We start from the raw sequence: 17,319 nt of genomic DNA on the forward strand, positions 1-17,319 counted from the left end.
AGATGTCTCTGGAGGAGAAGTGAGGCTGGTGACCTGCACAGCCCTCCCTCACTCAGAACAAAGTCAAGTGCAAGTCATGTCATCGTGTCTCTGCTGGCATGGTCTTCCTAGACAACAAAGGATGAACACACACACACAGAGTCCTCTCCCTCTCCCCACCTCCCCTCACACAGCTGTTATGCTCATTCAGGTCCATATCAGTGATGATACTCCTTGCCTGGACTTATAGCTTCCTGATTTGATCTGCCTTCCTCAAGTCTCTTCCCAGTGCAGTTAATGCTCAATTACGCCACCAAAGTGATTTGGGGAGCACTCCTTGCCCCCATCCAATAAACACTAGTGGTTCTCTGTGACCTCTCAGATAAACTCCTCAGTCTCACATTTAAAGGTCTGCCCAACCAGACCTCTTCTCACCTTCCCAGTCTTTGAATATTCCTCTTCTTTTCCCACTCTACAACCAAGCCATACCAGCCTCCTGCCCCGCCCATCTCCTGCCTTTGTACGAGCTGTCCTCAAGGCTTGTAATACATACCTTCCTTACCTGTACCTCTTGGAACACCTAGTTTTCCTTTACTACTCGGTGCCACCTTCTGCCCAAATCCGTTCCCAGTTCCCCCAGTGACCAACGTTCTCTCTCTCCACATTCTGTATATGCCTTTATGTGTACTTGTTGCTACACAGGCAGGGTTTGACATTCGTCTTTGGGAGCCCAGTGCATGTCATCAATGCGTGTTGGTTGATTGATTGCCGTAACCCACAGCTGTGGCTACACTGGTCATACCCTTGGCCCAGCCACCTCTTTGGGCATGCCATTTTATAGGGAAGTAATGACTGCAGACAGTCGGATTGTGCTTTTCCTTACCTTGCTTGGGAAGCCTGAAGGAGACGTGAGCTCCTCAGAGAAGTGAGGTTCATTTTGACTTGCATGAGAGAGAGATAAGTTTGCTTTCTCCAAAACAGAGGCTGAGGGAGCAGACTGGTCACAATATTGGGAAGAAGGATGAGAACCTTGACACCAGCCTGATAACACTGAGCAGCTTCGCTGTCTCTCAACTGCCTGATCTTCCACCCTCCGACTCCAACTCCCACTCTGCCTTTATCAGGAGTGAATCCCTTGACACATTGTTCTCTCAGCTAGTTCATCTCTCTTATATTGACTTCATGGGCCTCTCGACCCAGGCTGGACCCCAAGTTCTCTAAGTTTTCACATTTCATTAGCTCCTCTCTTAGGATCCTTTCCTCCACACTCTTGCCCCCAACCTCCCACTATCTCATCATCCCTCAGTAACCCCCATTATCCAATATCTCTCTGGAGTTAGCCTCAAAACCAGAAAGAGCAGAGTTCAAGGTCAATTGCTGACTGTAAGCTCCCACTGGCCTAGAAACTTCTCTGAGACCCTAAGTTGCAGAGAAAGTGATGATCTGCATGGGTAGGGGATGATTCTTTACCCAGCTGTTCCCTATATCAGTGAAATCACACACCTCGTTCCTATTCCTAAGCCTGCCCCATCCCTACTCCCAAGATGCTCAATGTCTCTGGAAGAGTTGCAATTCAATTCAGCATTTATGAAGTGCCTACTGTGTGCAAGAAAGACCCTCCTCCTAGCTACAGGGAAATGCAGCAGGCCTTGCCCTCAGGGACTTTAGATTGCATTGGGAAAGGGGGAGAGGAATATGGGCACAGAGAAGCAAATACGACAATTAGAAGAAGAGAGCTTCTGCGTTTGTGGGGGGAGTGGTCAGGATGATGAAAAGCCGATTTCAGCCTCCACGTTTGTGTGGCACATGCATAGCTCCACGCTCCTCTTAGCCATTCATCCCCCCACACACTCCCATGGAGCATCCTGACCCCACACCCTCCAGCAGATCACCTATACATCACTGAAGAAGCCCCTACAATTCCTCACTTTCCTTAAAACCCCTCAGCTCTGCTAGACCTTCTCTCTTTTCTTGTCGTCATAGAAAAGGGATCCCAGTTCCTCACCAAGCAGAGTCCTCCCTGTGCCATTGATGTGACTGTTCTTTGGTGGTGGTTTTGGGGGGGAGGGGAGAAGGCAATTGGGATTAAGTGACTTGCCCAGGATCATACAGCTAGTTAAGTGTCTGAGACTGGATCAGGTCCTCCTGACTCCAGGGCTGCTGCTCTATCCACATTTAGCTATTTTTATTATTCCCTCCTGCCTCCCAGCAGTTCACCCCTCTCCATGGCACATTCCCAATCTTTCCCTCTACAGTCTCCTTCCTTCCTCCCCAGAAACGTATTTAAGTCTTTCTGATTCTAAAAAAAAAAAAAGCTCTTCCTCGACCTTCGTATCTCTTCTCCTTCGCGGTCAAATTTCTTGGGGAAAACAAATTAACTGTGCCCAATACTTTTAAGTCACAAGATGACCTGGGAGATAGGATTCTGTACTGGGAGACTGGAAGACCCTAGTTCGAATCTTCAGATACTTACTAGCTGTGTGAACTTGGGCAAGTCACAAGTTCTCTCAGTCTCCATGTCCTCCTCTGTATAATAAGACTACTTAGCTCACAGAGCTATGTGAGGGTCCAATGAAATAACGTATAAAGTGCTTTGCAAACCCTCCATCACTGTTATTACTATCATTATTTCTCCCCACCCCTTCTCTTTTTAGCCATTTGCAGTCTCACTTTTTATCTGATCCCTCCTCTGGCGCTTACTCCAAGATCACCATCAACCTGAAAATCACTCTTTTCCCCTTTCATCTTTACCTCCTTGCAGCACTTGACACCGCCCATTGTCTTCTACCTGATGCCTTCCCTTCCCTTGTCTTCAGTGATAAACTCACTCCCTAAAGGTCTTCTCTTACTTCTCTGTCTTTGCCCCTGGATTGTCTTCTTTCCAACACGGATCCTTTAAGGGGCACTGGAATTCCCTAAACTTCTGGTCTTCGGCCTCCCGTCTCCTATCATTACAATTTCTTCCTTATCATCAACTCTGCTGCTGTGTTGCTCTCTGCAGATTCCACCGCCCTCCCCCAATCTTTATTTCCAGCTCTGGCCCCTTTCAAGGTCCGGGTTGGCACTTCCAGCTGCCTCCCGGACACCTCTACCTGTAAATCAGCATATGAAAACTGAGCTTAACTTCCCTCCTCATTCCCGTCTTTCTGTCTTTCTGGTTAAATCGTCATCTTTACCCAGACTTCTGGTGGACTGTCCTTGGGGTGATCTCCGACATCTCCTCCTTCCCCTTCCACATTAAGCCCATTTTGATTCTGTCTCTGAAATATCTGGCACACCCATCTCCTTCCCTTCCATCTGTACTTGTACCTTTCTAGTATAAGCCCTCATTACCATCTGCCTGAAATAAAGTCTTAAATAACGGTCTTGCAGCCCCATCTCTCCATCTCCACTCCACACCCCCCTCCTCTGCCCTGCCCCACCACAATCCATCCCAAATGTCACCACTAAAATGAACTCTCTTCCATCTAAATGAGTTCAGAAATCTTCAGTGGCTCCCTATGGTCCACCAAGTTCAATTCAGACCTCCCCGTGAGGCCTGGCATGGCCAGACCTTTCCATTTTCACCTAATCCATGGTGTCTCAGAAGTCTCTGTACATATCTGAGCCCTGAGAGCTTAAAATGGCACCAAGACTTTGGGGACAGGACACCCTCTAATGCTCATCTCCTTAGCACAGTACCTGCCTGGTACGTAGTAGGCACTGGGCTTTACCCCTTCATCCCTAGTCCTTGAATGCCTTCTTTCCCTCCCTCCCTAATCCTCAAAGTCCACCTGGAATATTTCCTTCTCCATGAAGCCCTCCCTTACTCTCCCCTTGCAAGCCACAATCTTCCCTCTTCGAATCTCACACTAAATGCTTGGTTTTATGCTTCTGCAAGGTACTCATGTACTAGCATGTACATGGTGACCTAGTGCTTGTCCCCCTCCTCAACTATAAGCTCTCTGAGAAGTGGCCTGCCTGGTTGCGTGGTCTTTGTCAGGGTCAGGGCTGGATTTGCCATGGGAAAGCTGGTGTGGGAAAACTTTGAGCCAGCTTTCTTTGCCTTGAGAAGTAAAATGGCTGGGACTCACTGAGAGAGAAGAGACAGGCTCTCTGCATTTATTCTCTCTGCTTAGCGATCCCAGAAGGAAGAACGGAATGGAGATGATGCCTGTAGCACATAGTGGGTCTGGCTGCCCATGTCTGCCTCAGCCCCCTCCCACATCCCATGCAAGCCGACAAGCGTTCTGGGTGTTGTGGGTGGCCTCTAGCCAGCTCTGTGGCTCTCCCTGGGGCCAGGGATTGTGGAGGGGCTGCTTGGGAGAAGCTGGGCCACTCACCACCCCATGTCCTGCCCACGCCTGGGCCGACTCTTTGGAATGTAGCATTTGGCCCAGAGGCTGGCTTGTGTGAAGCCAGGGCTTGCCTGTTTCCCACGAGCTTGACTGTAGCTTATTCTGGGACAGAAATTGAATAGGAAGGGAGAGCCTGCACTGGGGAGCTTTTCTGTGGCTCATCAGCCTTCTCTGAGCTGATGGGAAGCTTGTGGGAAAGAAGTTAAGATTCATGGCACTAAGAAACATCAGGCAATTCTCAGTTCCTCCCCAAGACATCAGAAGGTGCTAAGGAAGATTTTCCCTGAGTGTTAGTTACAAGGCATCTTTCTACCCCCTGTGGCTTCCTGGTGAGGAGGTGGCTTCTCGGGGTCCCAGGATAGGGGATGGGGGCTTCTGCTAACCTGTTGGAGAGAAGAAATGCCATTTCATTCTTAGATCAGCTGCTGACCTGCTCCCAGGACTGATGAGGTCTGGAGGGGAGCTTGGAAAAGGACAGTTTGGCTCCCTGGGGTTTGGGACCTCAGGGACTGGGAATTATCAGTCTTTTCATGAAGCCTGAGGTGACAGAGCTCAGGGCAAAGGCTACTGCTTGGGAACAGCAAGTTCTAGACCTTAAAAGCCACCAGGCACCCAGGATCACAGGATCTGAAAGGAGCTGAAGCCCAGGAAAGAACACTCTCTCAGGAGAGCCTGGGGATGGAGGTGGGGATTGAGGGGCTTGGCAGGGGGTCCCAGGGTTGTCCCCACACTGTTGCACTATTAACTCTGAGCTTTGTTTTGCTTTCAGGGAAATTTGTTTGACTTCCTACATCTGACAGGGTGGCGGGGGTCCCGAGTGCTGTATTTTGGGGACCACCTCTATAGTGACCTTGCAGTGAGTAAACCCCTTTCGCCTTCATCCCCTCATGTTTCCCCCACCCCAAGTTGTCCCTCTGCTTAGCACTTACGGTGGACTCAAATGGCTGCTGGGTAGGCAGATATCAACCATTTCACTAGCTCCAGTCCTGCAGATAATGTGGGTAAGGACCTGTGGGGCAAGGGAGCAGAAGGGACCAGAGCCCATGGCCTGGCCTGGCCTCCTGAGTGTTCTCCTGGCCATAACACCTCCATTTTGCCTCCCTCTCTCCCTTTCTTCTGCCATCGCCACCCAGGACCTTATGCTGCGCCATGGCTGGAGGACAGGCGCCATCATTCCTGAACTGGAGAGAGAGATCACCATCATCAATACGGAGCAGTACATGCACTCGCTGACCTGGCAACAGGCCCTCACGGGGCTCCTGGAGAGGATGCAGGTGCCAGCATAGGCATGGGGGGAGAGGGCCTATGGGGTCAAAAACCTGACTCCAAACCTTTCATTCTTCCCAATACACTCTACTGCTTCCTGAGAATCCCCACCCATCCAGCAGGATGGTCTTGTCTCAGGGCTGTGCCTAAGCAGATTCATTGGATGTCCTAGCCTCTCCTGAATTCCTGTTTATCCTTTTCTATCTCACTTTCCCTACCCCCTGTAAGCCACAAAGGATATGGGTTCTGTTATCTGCTAGGACCTAGCTCAGACTAGGCTGGTACTGAGCAAATACTTGATGAAAACACCAAGCCCTGTCCCAATGTGGACGACAGACCTGAAGAGACGACCTCCAGGACCAGGCCTCTTTTGAGCCCTGTCTTAGCATCCACCATGGGCCGTGCCCAGACCAGGCACTTTGTCCTCACCCCTACAAACATTCTTTCCTAGACCTACAGAGATGAGGAGTCAAGGCAGGTGCTAGCAGCCTGGATGAAAGAGCGCCAAGAGATCAGGTGAGCGATCAGCCGGTGGCAGTCATATCGAGTTCAGCCTCATCTTCCCCCCTCCCCTGGTCATTAAGCAGTGACATTCCAGAGGGAGAGGGCCTGAGAATGGCAGGTTGAAAGAGGATGCTGTCTGAGAGTCAGAAAGAACTGATCAGTACAGCTTCCCGAGGGAGGTGGCTTGGAGCCGGCCACTCAGACAATCCGAATCGTTGGACTTCATGGAGTCCAGGGGGTTTTAACTTTTTTGTGTCATAGATCCATTTCATAGGCTATAGGAGGAACCTATGGCCCGGAGGTCACATGTGCAGGTCCTCAAGTGCAGCCCTTCAGTTTGGTCCGAATCCAATCCAAAGGCCACCCTTGAGGACCTAGGGGACCACAAGTGGCCTCCAGGTTGTAGGGTCTCCATTCCTGGGCTAGATGATTCCCCTTTTCAGAATAAAGTATTTAAATGTGTGTAATACATAGTATTTAAAAAGGAAATCAATTCTACTGAAATAGTTATTCGAATGAAAAACAAACACCAAGTATACGGACGCCAGGTTAAAAACCCCTGATGCTAAACCAACTTCTCTCATTGTGATGATGGAGAAACTGGGGCTCAGAGAGAAATCTTCAAGTGAAAACATCCAGTCTGTGGCTGGGCCAGCGGCAGATCAGGAAGCCTTGGGTGAGGCAGGTGGGCAAGGCCAGGGAGGCTCGTGGGGAGGCTGAGGTAGGGGAGGAGGCCTGGGCTGGGGAGCTGGGCTGCAGGCTCCTGACCATGCCGGGCACTCTCCCAGGTCCATCACCAAGAACCTCTTCAACCCCCGGTTCGGAAGCATCTTCCGCACTTTCCATAACCCCACGTACTTCTCGCGGAGGCTCGTGCGCTTCTCGGACCTGTACATGGCCTCCCTGAGCTGCCTGCTCAACTACAGTGTCAACTTCACCTTCTACCCCCGGCGCACCCCACTGCAGCATGAGGCCCCGCTCTGGATGGACCAGCTGTGCACGGGCTGCATGAAGACCCCCTTCCTGGAGGAGATGGTGCACATTCGCTGAGGCTCCCCGAAGACAGCCAGCCCCCTCCCACCCCACCCTGCACGCCCAGCTCTGGCACGATGGGACCAGCCTCTTCCCCACTCACAGGGTGCAGGCACCCACCCACTGCCCCAGCTGGAGGCATTCTGTGCATTTCCCAGCCAAGCCTAGGGGCTACTTCTGCCCTGACTGGGGGAAAGGGACCCACTCAGAGGGCACATGCCAGAGAATTGAGAACACTTTGGAAAGTCACTCTCCCCTAGGGTGAAATCTCCCTGGGAAGAACAGGACAGAAAATGGACTGCACACAAGAACTTTTATTTTTTGAGTGACATGAGTGATCAGAGGCACCCCACCCCACCCCATGTGAGGTACAACAGGCACTGTGAGCTGAATCTAGGAGGGTTGAGGTCCCTAAGACCCAGGTCAGTGCCCCTCTCTGTCCGGAGGGAGGAGGTGTAGCACATTGATACTTTCTCCAGGACAGGCCGGAGTTGCACTCTGGTTGGTTCCCAAATACAGGAGAGGAAAGAACCACCACCCATGTCTCAAGGGCTAGGGGGAGGTGAGCCCAAGCCAGCCTTTGGAGGCTGCTGCTTCCCTTCATCTACTAGAGGTGTTGCCAGAGCTGCTGGGAGCCAAGGGGATGGGGGGCATAGAGCAGGGGGAGCATCCATTCTGTGTAGCCAAGAGTCCTCATAGAAGACAAATAAACGTCAAATACTGTTGTACATGTTGCTGACTGAGAGCTCCAGGGACAGCTACTTAGTGCTTGCCCCTTATGGCTGACCGAGGTCCAGGGCCTCTAGCCAAGGAGGGAGCTGAGAGTAGGGAGCCCCCCATCCCCTCCACCCCAGGCCTCCCCATCCAGGGCAGTGTCCAGAAAGAAATCTCCTGAGGAAAGTTTGGGTCAGAGCTGGACCTTAAGATCTAAGGAGGTGATGGAGTGTGAGAGAGATAGGGAGCAAAACTGGGATGTCTGGACCAGCTGTAGCCCAGTAGACTACATGTCTCCTACAGGCTTGGCCTCTGCAGGAAGAGGCTGTGCAAATAAGGGTGCTACACCCCTCTTCTGTTGGGCTCACTGAGGCCCATGTAAACATCTATGGGGGATAGGGTGGTGGTGGGGAGGCAGAGCTGGGTATAGGGAAGAGCCTGATTGAGAGGCCCAGGCCCCAGTTACTCCTCTTCAAGGATTCTGTGGGTATCTGGGAACTCCTTCTCAATTAATGAGTCCTAGGAAGAAAATTGGAGCAGGTCAGGTTTTCTAAGGGACGCCTTGGCCATGAGGCCGGTGGCCCCAAATCCAGGGTGCCATCTCTCACTGTCTGAGCAAGTCCAGAATGAAGTCAAAGAGGACGCAGGCAGACAGTCCTTGAGAATACGCCTAAGGGAGGCTTGGCAATTCACATTCCCTCAGTGTCTGGGGGGCTATGGGAGCAGCAGCACTACCCCCCTTCCTGCCCTCCCTGCCTTCCTCAGGCCAGTTGCTGCTACTACTCACATCAAAGGGTTCATAGAAGGTGTCATGGCCATCAAAAGTGGGGTTGGGTACAGAGATCAGGGGTGGACTAGGTCCTTCTTGCCAGGGTGAGAAGTCATCTTCATCATCTTCAGCCTAGAAGTAGAGGGAGGCTGGGAGCCGGTGGCAGGTCAGAGTGAAAGGGGGAGCAAATAAAGGGTGTGGGAATACCCTGTAGGAAAAGGGGATAGAAGCTAAAAGCAGGACAGGGTGAAGAAGGAGGGAAGGAGAGGTGAAGAAGGCTTGAAGGGGGAGCACGGTTGGGGGGGTCTTTCTACCTTGACAATTCTCCCCCAACCCATTCCCTTCCCATCTACCTTGAAATAGTGGAACTGGAATCCTTGGCCCTTGACTTTGTAGTGGAAATATAGGGCCATCAATCCCAAAACCAGCCCTGCCCCCAATGCAGTGGATGTGCCAACAGCTACAGAAACGGAGGTCCTTGCCAACGGAGCCTCCTGCAAATAAAGTAGAGCTGCCATTGGTATGAATACTCAGTGTGGTGCTGCTGTCTCAGCCCACCTGCCTAGGCACCCACCCTGTACGTCCCTTCCAGGCTGCTTGATCCAGGAAGAGGAATCACAGAATTTTAGACCTAGGAGGGACCTCAGCAGACATCTAGTCCAACCATGGCCATCTAGCATCTTCTCAAAAACTTACCATGGAAAACCCCACCTCCCAAGGCAGTCCAACCCCACTAACTAGTGGGGAGTTTTTCCTTAAATTAAACCTAAATTTTCCTCCAGCCATTGCTTCTGATTCTTCCATCCAGGACAGATGAGAATATGTCTGATCTCTCTTGCATCTGAAAGTCCTTCAAACACTAGAAGACAGCTCTCATACCTACTCTCTCCCCAACCTAACCCCTGCCCCAAGCCCCCAGGCTAGCCCCACTTCCATCAACCAGTCCTTATATGCTGTGGACTCAAGGCCTTTCACTAGCCTTGAGCTCCTTTATCAGGGTCCTTCCTGTAGCACTCACTGACTCCAAGACTCTACTCCACCCCCGTCCTTTGCTCTTCCAAGGGGGCACTCACCGGCTCTGGCGGCACAGTGAGGGGGCTCTCGATGGCGTGGATAATGCCATTGAAGGTGATGATGTCCCATTCTACAATAGCACTGACTCTCACCACATCGGGGCCCTCCTGAATGAGAAAAGGGGAAACTCCTTATAGCATTCTTTATCGGCCCAATTTAACTGTTGGCCAGACCTGACTCTGGACTAACAGCCATTCCCTCTGCCACAAATGAATAACAAACCCAACAGTAGCAAGGCCAGTCCACTAGGACTGAGTCATGTGTCTGAGCTAAAAGAGATAGTTCTTTCGTGACTGGGGGATGGGAGGTTGGCATGTGTCTCCCGTGGCTGCTGTAAGCCTGCAGGGTGGTTTTGTTCTGGCGTGGTCGATGGACTGTAGCTGGCCAGGGAAGTTGGGGGGAAATGGGCAGAACCTTGTTAAGCAAAGGGCCTGATGTTGCCCAATCCCTGGAAGTTGGTAAAAGAAGCAGAAATAAGTGGGCACTGATGGGAGGTGGGTCCCCTGGGAAGAGGCTCCTGAAGCGATAGGGGAGGGTCCTGTAGGGAGGTCAGGCCAGACACCAGCAATTTATCCACAGACTGTGGCTGCTGAGGGATAGCTTAGGGGAGGGGTGTCTAACCTTTTTTGGTCCCCCGTACCTCCAGCTTTATAATAAGCCTTTCCCTGGCTACGACTGAGCATGAAAGGAAATAGATTCTAAAGCACAGTATGTAAGTTGTATAAGAAAATAAGCAGATTAATTTCAAAAGGATAAAATAGTTCTATACCAAATACTCTCAGCCTTCTCAGTCATCTTCTTCTCCCCCCAAGGCTGTGGGCGGGCGGCACACAAACCCTAGGTGGGGAACCCTGGACTTGGGGTGAGAGTCCAAAGGTCTGTAAGGCAATGACTGTATCCTCTGTTTGTTTTAACCTTATTTCTTTAAGTGAGAGTAAAATCCTTTTTCAATCTAAAGCTAAATTAAGACTGGAGGTCTTATCCCGGAGTCCACAGACTCGACTGCCCTAGAGGTCCATGGATCTTTTCATCCTCAGGTGGAAGGGCTTGGCTAATCACTTCCTGCTCCTTAGGGCACACATTCTTCCCTACTAAGACAGTCCCTGTGGTCTATTGTAGACCAGGAAGTAAAGGCCAGGTCTTACAAATGGAGGCAGAGGGGCCCCAGGGAGAAAGAGGGAGGCCATTTGATTGTCTCCAGGGCCTTACCTTGAATATAGTACTGTTTCCAGCAGAGGAATTGCTGATGAAAAGCTGATGGCCTGAGTGGGCTGGAAGGATGGTGCTCTGGCTGAGGTTCAGGCTCAGAAAGGTGACATTAGAAGCATGGAGCTCCAAGTCCTTCCAGCTCAGAGTCTGGGGGCAGAACCATCATCACTCTTCTCCCCAATGGCATGCTTTATGGCTGTCTCTCCCCGCCCCAACGACGCCATCTATAACCATTATACCCAGCCTTCTACCTCAGAAATGTCAGAGCATCTAGGGCATGGATCCCTCTTCTCTACTCCCCACGAAGGGGACACAACCCTGGTGCTGGGGGGAAGGAAGGCAGACCCTACTCACTACATTGTCCTCAAACCCAGAGTTGATGGGGACGAAGAGCGTCTTGAAGGTCAGTTCATCAGATAGGAAGCCAAGGAACTCTAGGCCGTGCTGTGTGGTGTTGGCATAATCTAGCAGTAACTAGGGGAAGAGGAACAGAAAGAGATAAGCAGATGGGGCCTGCTAGGAAAAATCACCCATCTCCCTGCCTCCCCTCCTTGGCTGAGGTAGCCCATCTGGATCTCAAAGATCTCTAGGGAGGAAAGCAACACCCTTTTTCAGTCATCTCAACCCAGAACCAGCAAGCCTCCACCCCCAACCCCACTTGGTTCACCATCTTCCCATCCCACAAACCCCATAGAAGGTGGAGAAGTTGGCATTGGCAGCCAGTACATCCAGCAGCTTTCCGTTACAGACTGTGTTCCCGTCACCCACAAAGCCATGCCGGCACTGGCACATCACATCTGGATGGGGGATGGGAGAGTCAAACCCTGAAAACAAATCCTGCAAGTGCCCCCTGCAGCTCCCACCCATCCCTGGAACCAGGCACAGAGGCTGGAAGGGAGCCTGTGACCCCTCACCATGCACACGGTAGCAGTAGGCATCCCAGCGCTCATTGGAGTTGCTCTGGGCTCCATGGATAACGATGCCCACGTGATTGCTGTCACAGTTGGCACTAGGGTAGACACTGGGATAGGCAGCTGTGCCATTTGATAGCCAGCCCATCAAGCAAAGGTGGAAACCGAGCTGGAGAATTTGGTAAGTGAGGAAGGAAAGAAGCTATTGTGGGCTAAGCCCATATATGGTCCAGCCTCCTTCAGACCACAGCCCCACTTGGCATCCAAGGACAGCTCACCTTCTTAAAGGATTATCCTGGCCCCCAAGGCCCACTCCCAAGATTTTTCCACCAGGCTCATCATAGCCACTGCCCCTGTATATATACCCTAGGCCTTGCCCCTTGCCCCTTCACCTGCTGAGCTGCTGAAAGCTGGTCCAAGGAAGCTAAGACAGCACCCTGGGCTGCGCACTGCTCCTCTGCCTCCTTGAAGGTCAGTCTGTACTTGCCCTCTCGAGACTGCAGGTGGAATACTCCAGCCCGTTTCTCTATAGACAGAAGGCCACAGGTCAGACCACTGGAACAGGAAGGGGAACACAAGTAAGACATGAGGAGGTGGGGGGTAGGAGAGGAAGCTGTGACCTTGGAAGTGCAGGTCAGTGCAGATGGCCTCTGGATGGCAGGGCCCAGGAGTCTCCAGGCATCGGTCCTCAGGGGGCACAGCCTCCACCAGGCACTGCAGGCCGTTCCCCACATAGCCAGCTCGGCACTCACAGCGGCGGGTATTCTGTGGGTACAGCAATGGCCTTAATACCCCATCAGTCCCCAGAACTCTTACTGCCTCTCTGCTTCCAAAAGACCAGAGCAACAGAGAGGCCAGCGCAGGACTGAAGCCTGCGCCAAGGGAGGGAATGAACGAAGGATGAGAACCGTCTAGGGAGATGGGGCAGAAGCAACTTCTGAGGATTGGAATCCATCCTCAGGCCTTCTCTCCCCTTTCTCTCAACAGCTCAGGGGAAAGACTAAGGCTGGGACAGGAGGCTGGACTTAGGACAGGGGCTACAGAAGGGGAGTGAGGCTAGGGCTGGGGAGCAGCTTCAGAACCAAGGACCACTCACTGGGCCAGTACTAATGCATTCAGCATGCTCACTACAGCCTCCATTCTGGCCATCTGCACAGCGGTCCCGGGCCTGACAGAACACTCCATCACCTTCATAGTCAGGGTGGCAAGTACAGGTCACAACTACCCCCTGCTGGCTACAGTTGGCATGTTGGCTGCAGCCTCCGTGTCCATTCTGGCAGTGGTCAATCACTGAAAAAGGCAGGGGCCCATCCCAGGGTAAATAAACACAGCACCATCCTAACCACACCTCCATCTACCACTGGCCCAGGATGCTTCTCTGCTCAGGGAAGCCTGGGACCACCCCCTCCAGGAAGCCTTCCCTGACTACTTTAGCCTATATTGAAAACCTGTAGCACTTTTAGCCTGAAAAAAAAAATGAGCACTTAGTGATAGAGGGTGTCCCAAAAGTTCTAGTTCAATTTTAAGAGCTTAAAAGTGCATTACGACTTTTGGGACAGCCTATGAATGTATAATTTAGTCATGTGCTGGTCCCAGGGTATGAAACTTCCCTCAATCGTAATGTGAGTTTCCCAAGAGCAGGGCCTAGGCTGACCCTTCCTCTGTATTGCCCAAACTATGACCTCCCTATGGGAAGGACATTGATCTGTTCCTCCTCTTTGTCTCCAAGCCTGGGAGCTCCTGATGCAAACCAGGGGTGAATTTCCATGACCCCTCCCCAACTCCCAGGGTCAAACTGGGGAAGGGTCTCACCTACCTGTGCATTTGTGGCCATCCCCCTCATAGTCCAGGTTGCATTCACAGATGTTGTCCTCTCGGCATACAGCATGGAGATCGCAAGGTGGGGAGCAGACGGGTTGAACATCTGCCTCCCCCCACCCCAATCAGAGGTAGCGTCAGTGACCTAGATCTCTGTTTACCAGATCCCTCCTTGCTTCCACTGCCCAGACAGTTTCAGTCACTTTCCCTGTACCTTCACCATGGCCTCTGCCCCCAAGACTCCTGATCTGGACCCTCCTAGAAGGGAATGTCTAATGCAGAAGCTTTGGGAATGGAATGATCACTAGATTGAATCCTCTGGTCTCTGGGGAATCACTGGGCCAGCCCAGGCACCTGCAGGCACTGCTACTCTGGAGTGGGGAGAATCTTATTCTCGCCAGGGCAGCTCTGGATTGATAGCTGTAGAACCCTTTTCCCTTGTGAATAAACCCCAAACGTATTGTATTTATTATAGTAACAGGGCCTGGAGGTGCATCAGCAGAGGGGAAGAGGGAAAGGATAGAGGGAATGGGACCTGGAACCAGGACACCTAGATATGGTAGCAGTGGCAGGAAGAGGGTTAGTTTGAAGTTTGTTGAGGTGAGAAAAGGAGTCCAAAGCCAGGCCAGAGATGCGTGAAGATTCAGCAACAGAGGAAGCCAAACTGGACAGACTTTGCCTGTCTCAGTCCTTTGGACTTCACATTTATCCCCATTACAAAGAATACTTGCTCTTAGTTTTCGATGCTTCTTGTCGTTTTAAGAAAGGCCCCATTTATTCCTGTGCTTTCTAGTGTTTTTAATAGGAATGGGCGCTGCATTTTGCCAAAAGCTTTTTCTGCATCTATTGAGATAATCGTGACTTTTTTTGTTTTTGTTCTTGATATGGTCAGTTATGCTACTGGTTTTCCTAATGTTGAGCCTGTATTCCTGGTATAAATCCCACCTGGTTACAGTTCATGATCTTTAGGATATATTATTGTAATCTCCTTGCTAGTATTTTATTTAAAATTTTTTGTATTAATGTTGGGAAATTGGTCTAAAATGTTCTGTCCCTGTTTTTGCTCTCCCTGGTTTAAGGTATCAGAACCCTATTTGTATCATAGAAGGAATTTAGTTGAACTCCTTTACCTATTTTTCTCCAATCATTTATATTTGAAATTATATTTCAAATCATTTATGTAGTATTGGAATTAATTGTTCTTTAAATGTTTGGTAGAATTTGCTTGTAAATTCATCTGGTCCTGGGGATTTTTTTCTTAAGGAGTTCATTTATGGCTTGTTCAATTACTTTTCCTAAGATGGGGTTACTAAATATTCTATTTCTTCTTCCATTAATTTAGGCAATTTATATTTTTGTAAATATTCATCCATTTTGTTTTGATTGCCAGTTTTATTGGCACATAATTAGGCAAAGTAGCTCCTAATAATTGCTTTAATTTTATCTTCACTGATGGTACGTTAATCCTTTTCATTTTTTGATCCTGGTAATTTAGTTTTCTTCTTAATCAAATGAACCAATAGTTTTTCTATTTTATAGTTTAATTTTCATAAAAATAACTCCTATGCAAATTCAATGTTTTTACTTTCAATTTTGTTAATCTCTCCTTAGATTTCCAGGATTTCTGTTTTGGTGTTTAATTGGGGATTTTTAATATGGCTTTGTATGTCTCCCACTCTCCCTTTCCCTATTTCCCTTCTCTGTCAAAGTTCAAATTCCCTGAGAGTAATATCTATGTTCTATTTATCTTTGTAGACCCTGCACCAAAGGCAAGATCTTGCTAAACTCAGAATTTAATAAATGTCTATTGAATGAATGAATGCAGGGTTTTGGGAAACAGTATCAAGGAACTGTGACCACTGCCTAGGGCAGAATACCCCTAGGATCTTGGCTCTAGTCTGAAGGAGCCACTAAGGGCCTGAGCTCTCCTTCCCCTAATCTGTTCCCCAATCCCCATAATTCACCAGGAAGTTTGGGGGAAGGGCATCATAGCATTCCTGGGGGAAGACAGAAAGTAGGTTTCTGAGTTTCAGGCATGATTACTTGCGTGGAAACATGCAAAGAGTCTGAAAGCATGCACACATGCAATTAAGAACTTGTAGATGTGTGCAAGTGTTCTCAGAGACATGTAGACACATGCTGGTGTATATGTCCACAGGGTAGGAAGGAAATCAGCGTTTGCCTGCTATGTGCTAGGCACCACGCTAAGCATCTGAGGCCCACAACAACCCTGGGGGATAGGGACTATTACTAGAACCATTTTACAGTTAAGGCAGCTGAGGCAAACCAAGGTTAAGGGACTTCCCCAGGAACATGACTCTAGTGTCTAAGGCTGGATTTGGCCTCAGGCCCTCCTGTCTCCAGGCCCAGGACTCTATCCACTGTACCTCCATAAGGAACAAGAGCTTGTAAGCACATGGACACACACATGCACAGGGACACTCACCCAGCTTTGTCTCACAGCGCTGTCCACTCCAACCTTCATTGCAGAAGCAAAAGCCAGAACCTGAGATGCCATCATCACATTGGCCATGGTCTGTGCATTGACAAGCTGGGGAAATGGAGGAAGGGAGAGTCAGGGAAGGGGGGGTAGACTTGGGGAAATATAATATCGTCAGAAAACCTTACTTATTGTACTGTTTAAATCTAACTTTATGTGACTAGAGATTGTTTGAACCCAGAATGTTGTTCTGACCTCAGTAACTCTTCAGGCATGCCAGAGATGGCCACAAGGAATTTTGGGTTCCCTCAGGTCCTGGATCTATCCAGAACATTTATGCTTTGGGTCCACTCACTCTGGTCTTGTTTGGGGCTCCCCTTGTGTTTTGACTTTGCCCAAATTTTATCGAATGTTTATATTTACTGATACCCTTCTCAATCTACCTTGCTTTCAAGCTTCCCTCTCTGGCAGTTCATGTGGAAGCACCCTTGTCTAAATCTTTCATAATGTAAACCTTCCAGAGCCTGGACAAAAGGAGCCATACCTTCTTTCCAGCTCACTCTTCTCAAACAAATGACCTAACAAATTTATTTCTAAGACTGTTTCAGATTTGGGGGTTTGTTCTTGCAAACAGCAAACTCTTGGGAATTGAGTGAAAGGAGGATATAAGTTGGGGAGGTAGCTCACCTTGACAGCGAGGGCCAAATGCCCCTGCAGCACAGAGCTCACAGGCCGTCCCATTGAAGCCCTTGTTACACTTACAGGCCCCTGTCCCTGTCATTCCTTCACTGCACACTCCATTGCCACTACATGGGTTTTCTGGCCCCCCTGGGCACACTGCAAGCAAAAAGATGTCAGCCCTAGAACCCCAGGGTCCCTGCAGTCCCTCCCAGTATTCCCAAGAGGGTGGGGCCCTGGGCAAGTCACTTCACTGCTATTTACCTCAGTTTCCTCATCTGCAAAATGGGATCCTACCTCCCAAAATTGTTGTGAGGATAAAATGAGATGATATTTGTAAAGCCCTTTACACAGTGCCTGGCACATAGCAGGTTCTATAGAAATGTTAACTACGATGATGATGATGGTGGACCTTAGAGACCATTTTACAGTTGTGAAGGAGTTTGAAGAGAGGAGTTGTACCCAGCTAATGACCGAAGAACTAGGCTTTTAATCCTGATACCTCAGCTGCAAAGCCAGGGATCTTATCACTCTCACCACCAGCTTTAGGGTGGGAATGTTCTTCCAAAAAATAAAGCAAGGCAGAAA

At 50.0% G+C, this 17,319-nt stretch overlaps 2 protein-coding genes across 3 annotated transcripts in view; one reads left to right on the forward strand and one right to left on the reverse strand.

The window, feature by feature from the left end:
- The window catches only part of NT5DC2 (5'-nucleotidase domain containing 2), a 26,604-nt gene extending 18,758 nt beyond the window's left edge, over nt 1-7,846 (forward strand). Inside the window, exons 11-14 of the mRNA XM_072650007.1 lie at nt 5,086-5,172; nt 5,450-5,590; nt 6,034-6,098; nt 6,875-7,846. Of these exons, the coding sequence (XP_072506108.1) occupies nt 5,086-5,172; nt 5,450-5,590; nt 6,034-6,098; nt 6,875-7,136 (555 nt within the window). The 3' untranslated portion in view covers nt 7,137-7,846. The remainder of the gene's footprint in view (nt 1-5,085; nt 5,173-5,449; nt 5,591-6,033; nt 6,099-6,874) is intronic.
- STAB1 (stabilin 1) overlaps nt 7,413-17,319 on the reverse strand; it is a 63,714-nt gene continuing 53,807 nt past the window's right edge. For both annotated transcript variants that reach the window (XM_072649947.1, XM_072649946.1), the window contains exons 56-69: nt 16,741-16,890; nt 16,060-16,164; nt 13,612-13,719; nt 12,892-13,085; nt 12,416-12,560; nt 12,188-12,321; nt 11,799-11,964; nt 11,572-11,681; nt 11,239-11,358; nt 10,885-11,031; nt 9,675-9,782; nt 8,955-9,095; nt 8,620-8,733; nt 7,413-8,351 (exon numbers count right to left, since the gene is read on the reverse strand). In XM_072649947.1, coding sequence (XP_072506048.1) covers nt 8,295-8,351; nt 8,620-8,733; nt 8,955-9,095; nt 9,675-9,782; nt 10,885-11,031; nt 11,239-11,358; nt 11,572-11,681; nt 11,799-11,964; nt 12,188-12,321; nt 12,416-12,560; nt 12,892-13,085; nt 13,612-13,719; nt 16,060-16,164; nt 16,741-16,890 — 1,799 coding nt within the window. In that variant the 3' untranslated portion in view covers nt 7,413-8,294. The remainder of the gene's footprint in view (nt 8,352-8,619; nt 8,734-8,954; nt 9,096-9,674; nt 9,783-10,884; nt 11,032-11,238; nt 11,359-11,571; nt 11,682-11,798; nt 11,965-12,187; nt 12,322-12,415; nt 12,561-12,891; nt 13,086-13,611; nt 13,720-16,059; nt 16,165-16,740; nt 16,891-17,319) is intronic.

The sequence above is a fragment of the Notamacropus eugenii genome, chromosome 1 (genome assembly GCF_028372415.1).
Source record: "Notamacropus eugenii isolate mMacEug1 chromosome 1, mMacEug1.pri_v2, whole genome shotgun sequence".
NCBI lineage: Eukaryota > Metazoa > Chordata > Mammalia > Diprotodontia > Macropodidae > Notamacropus > Notamacropus eugenii.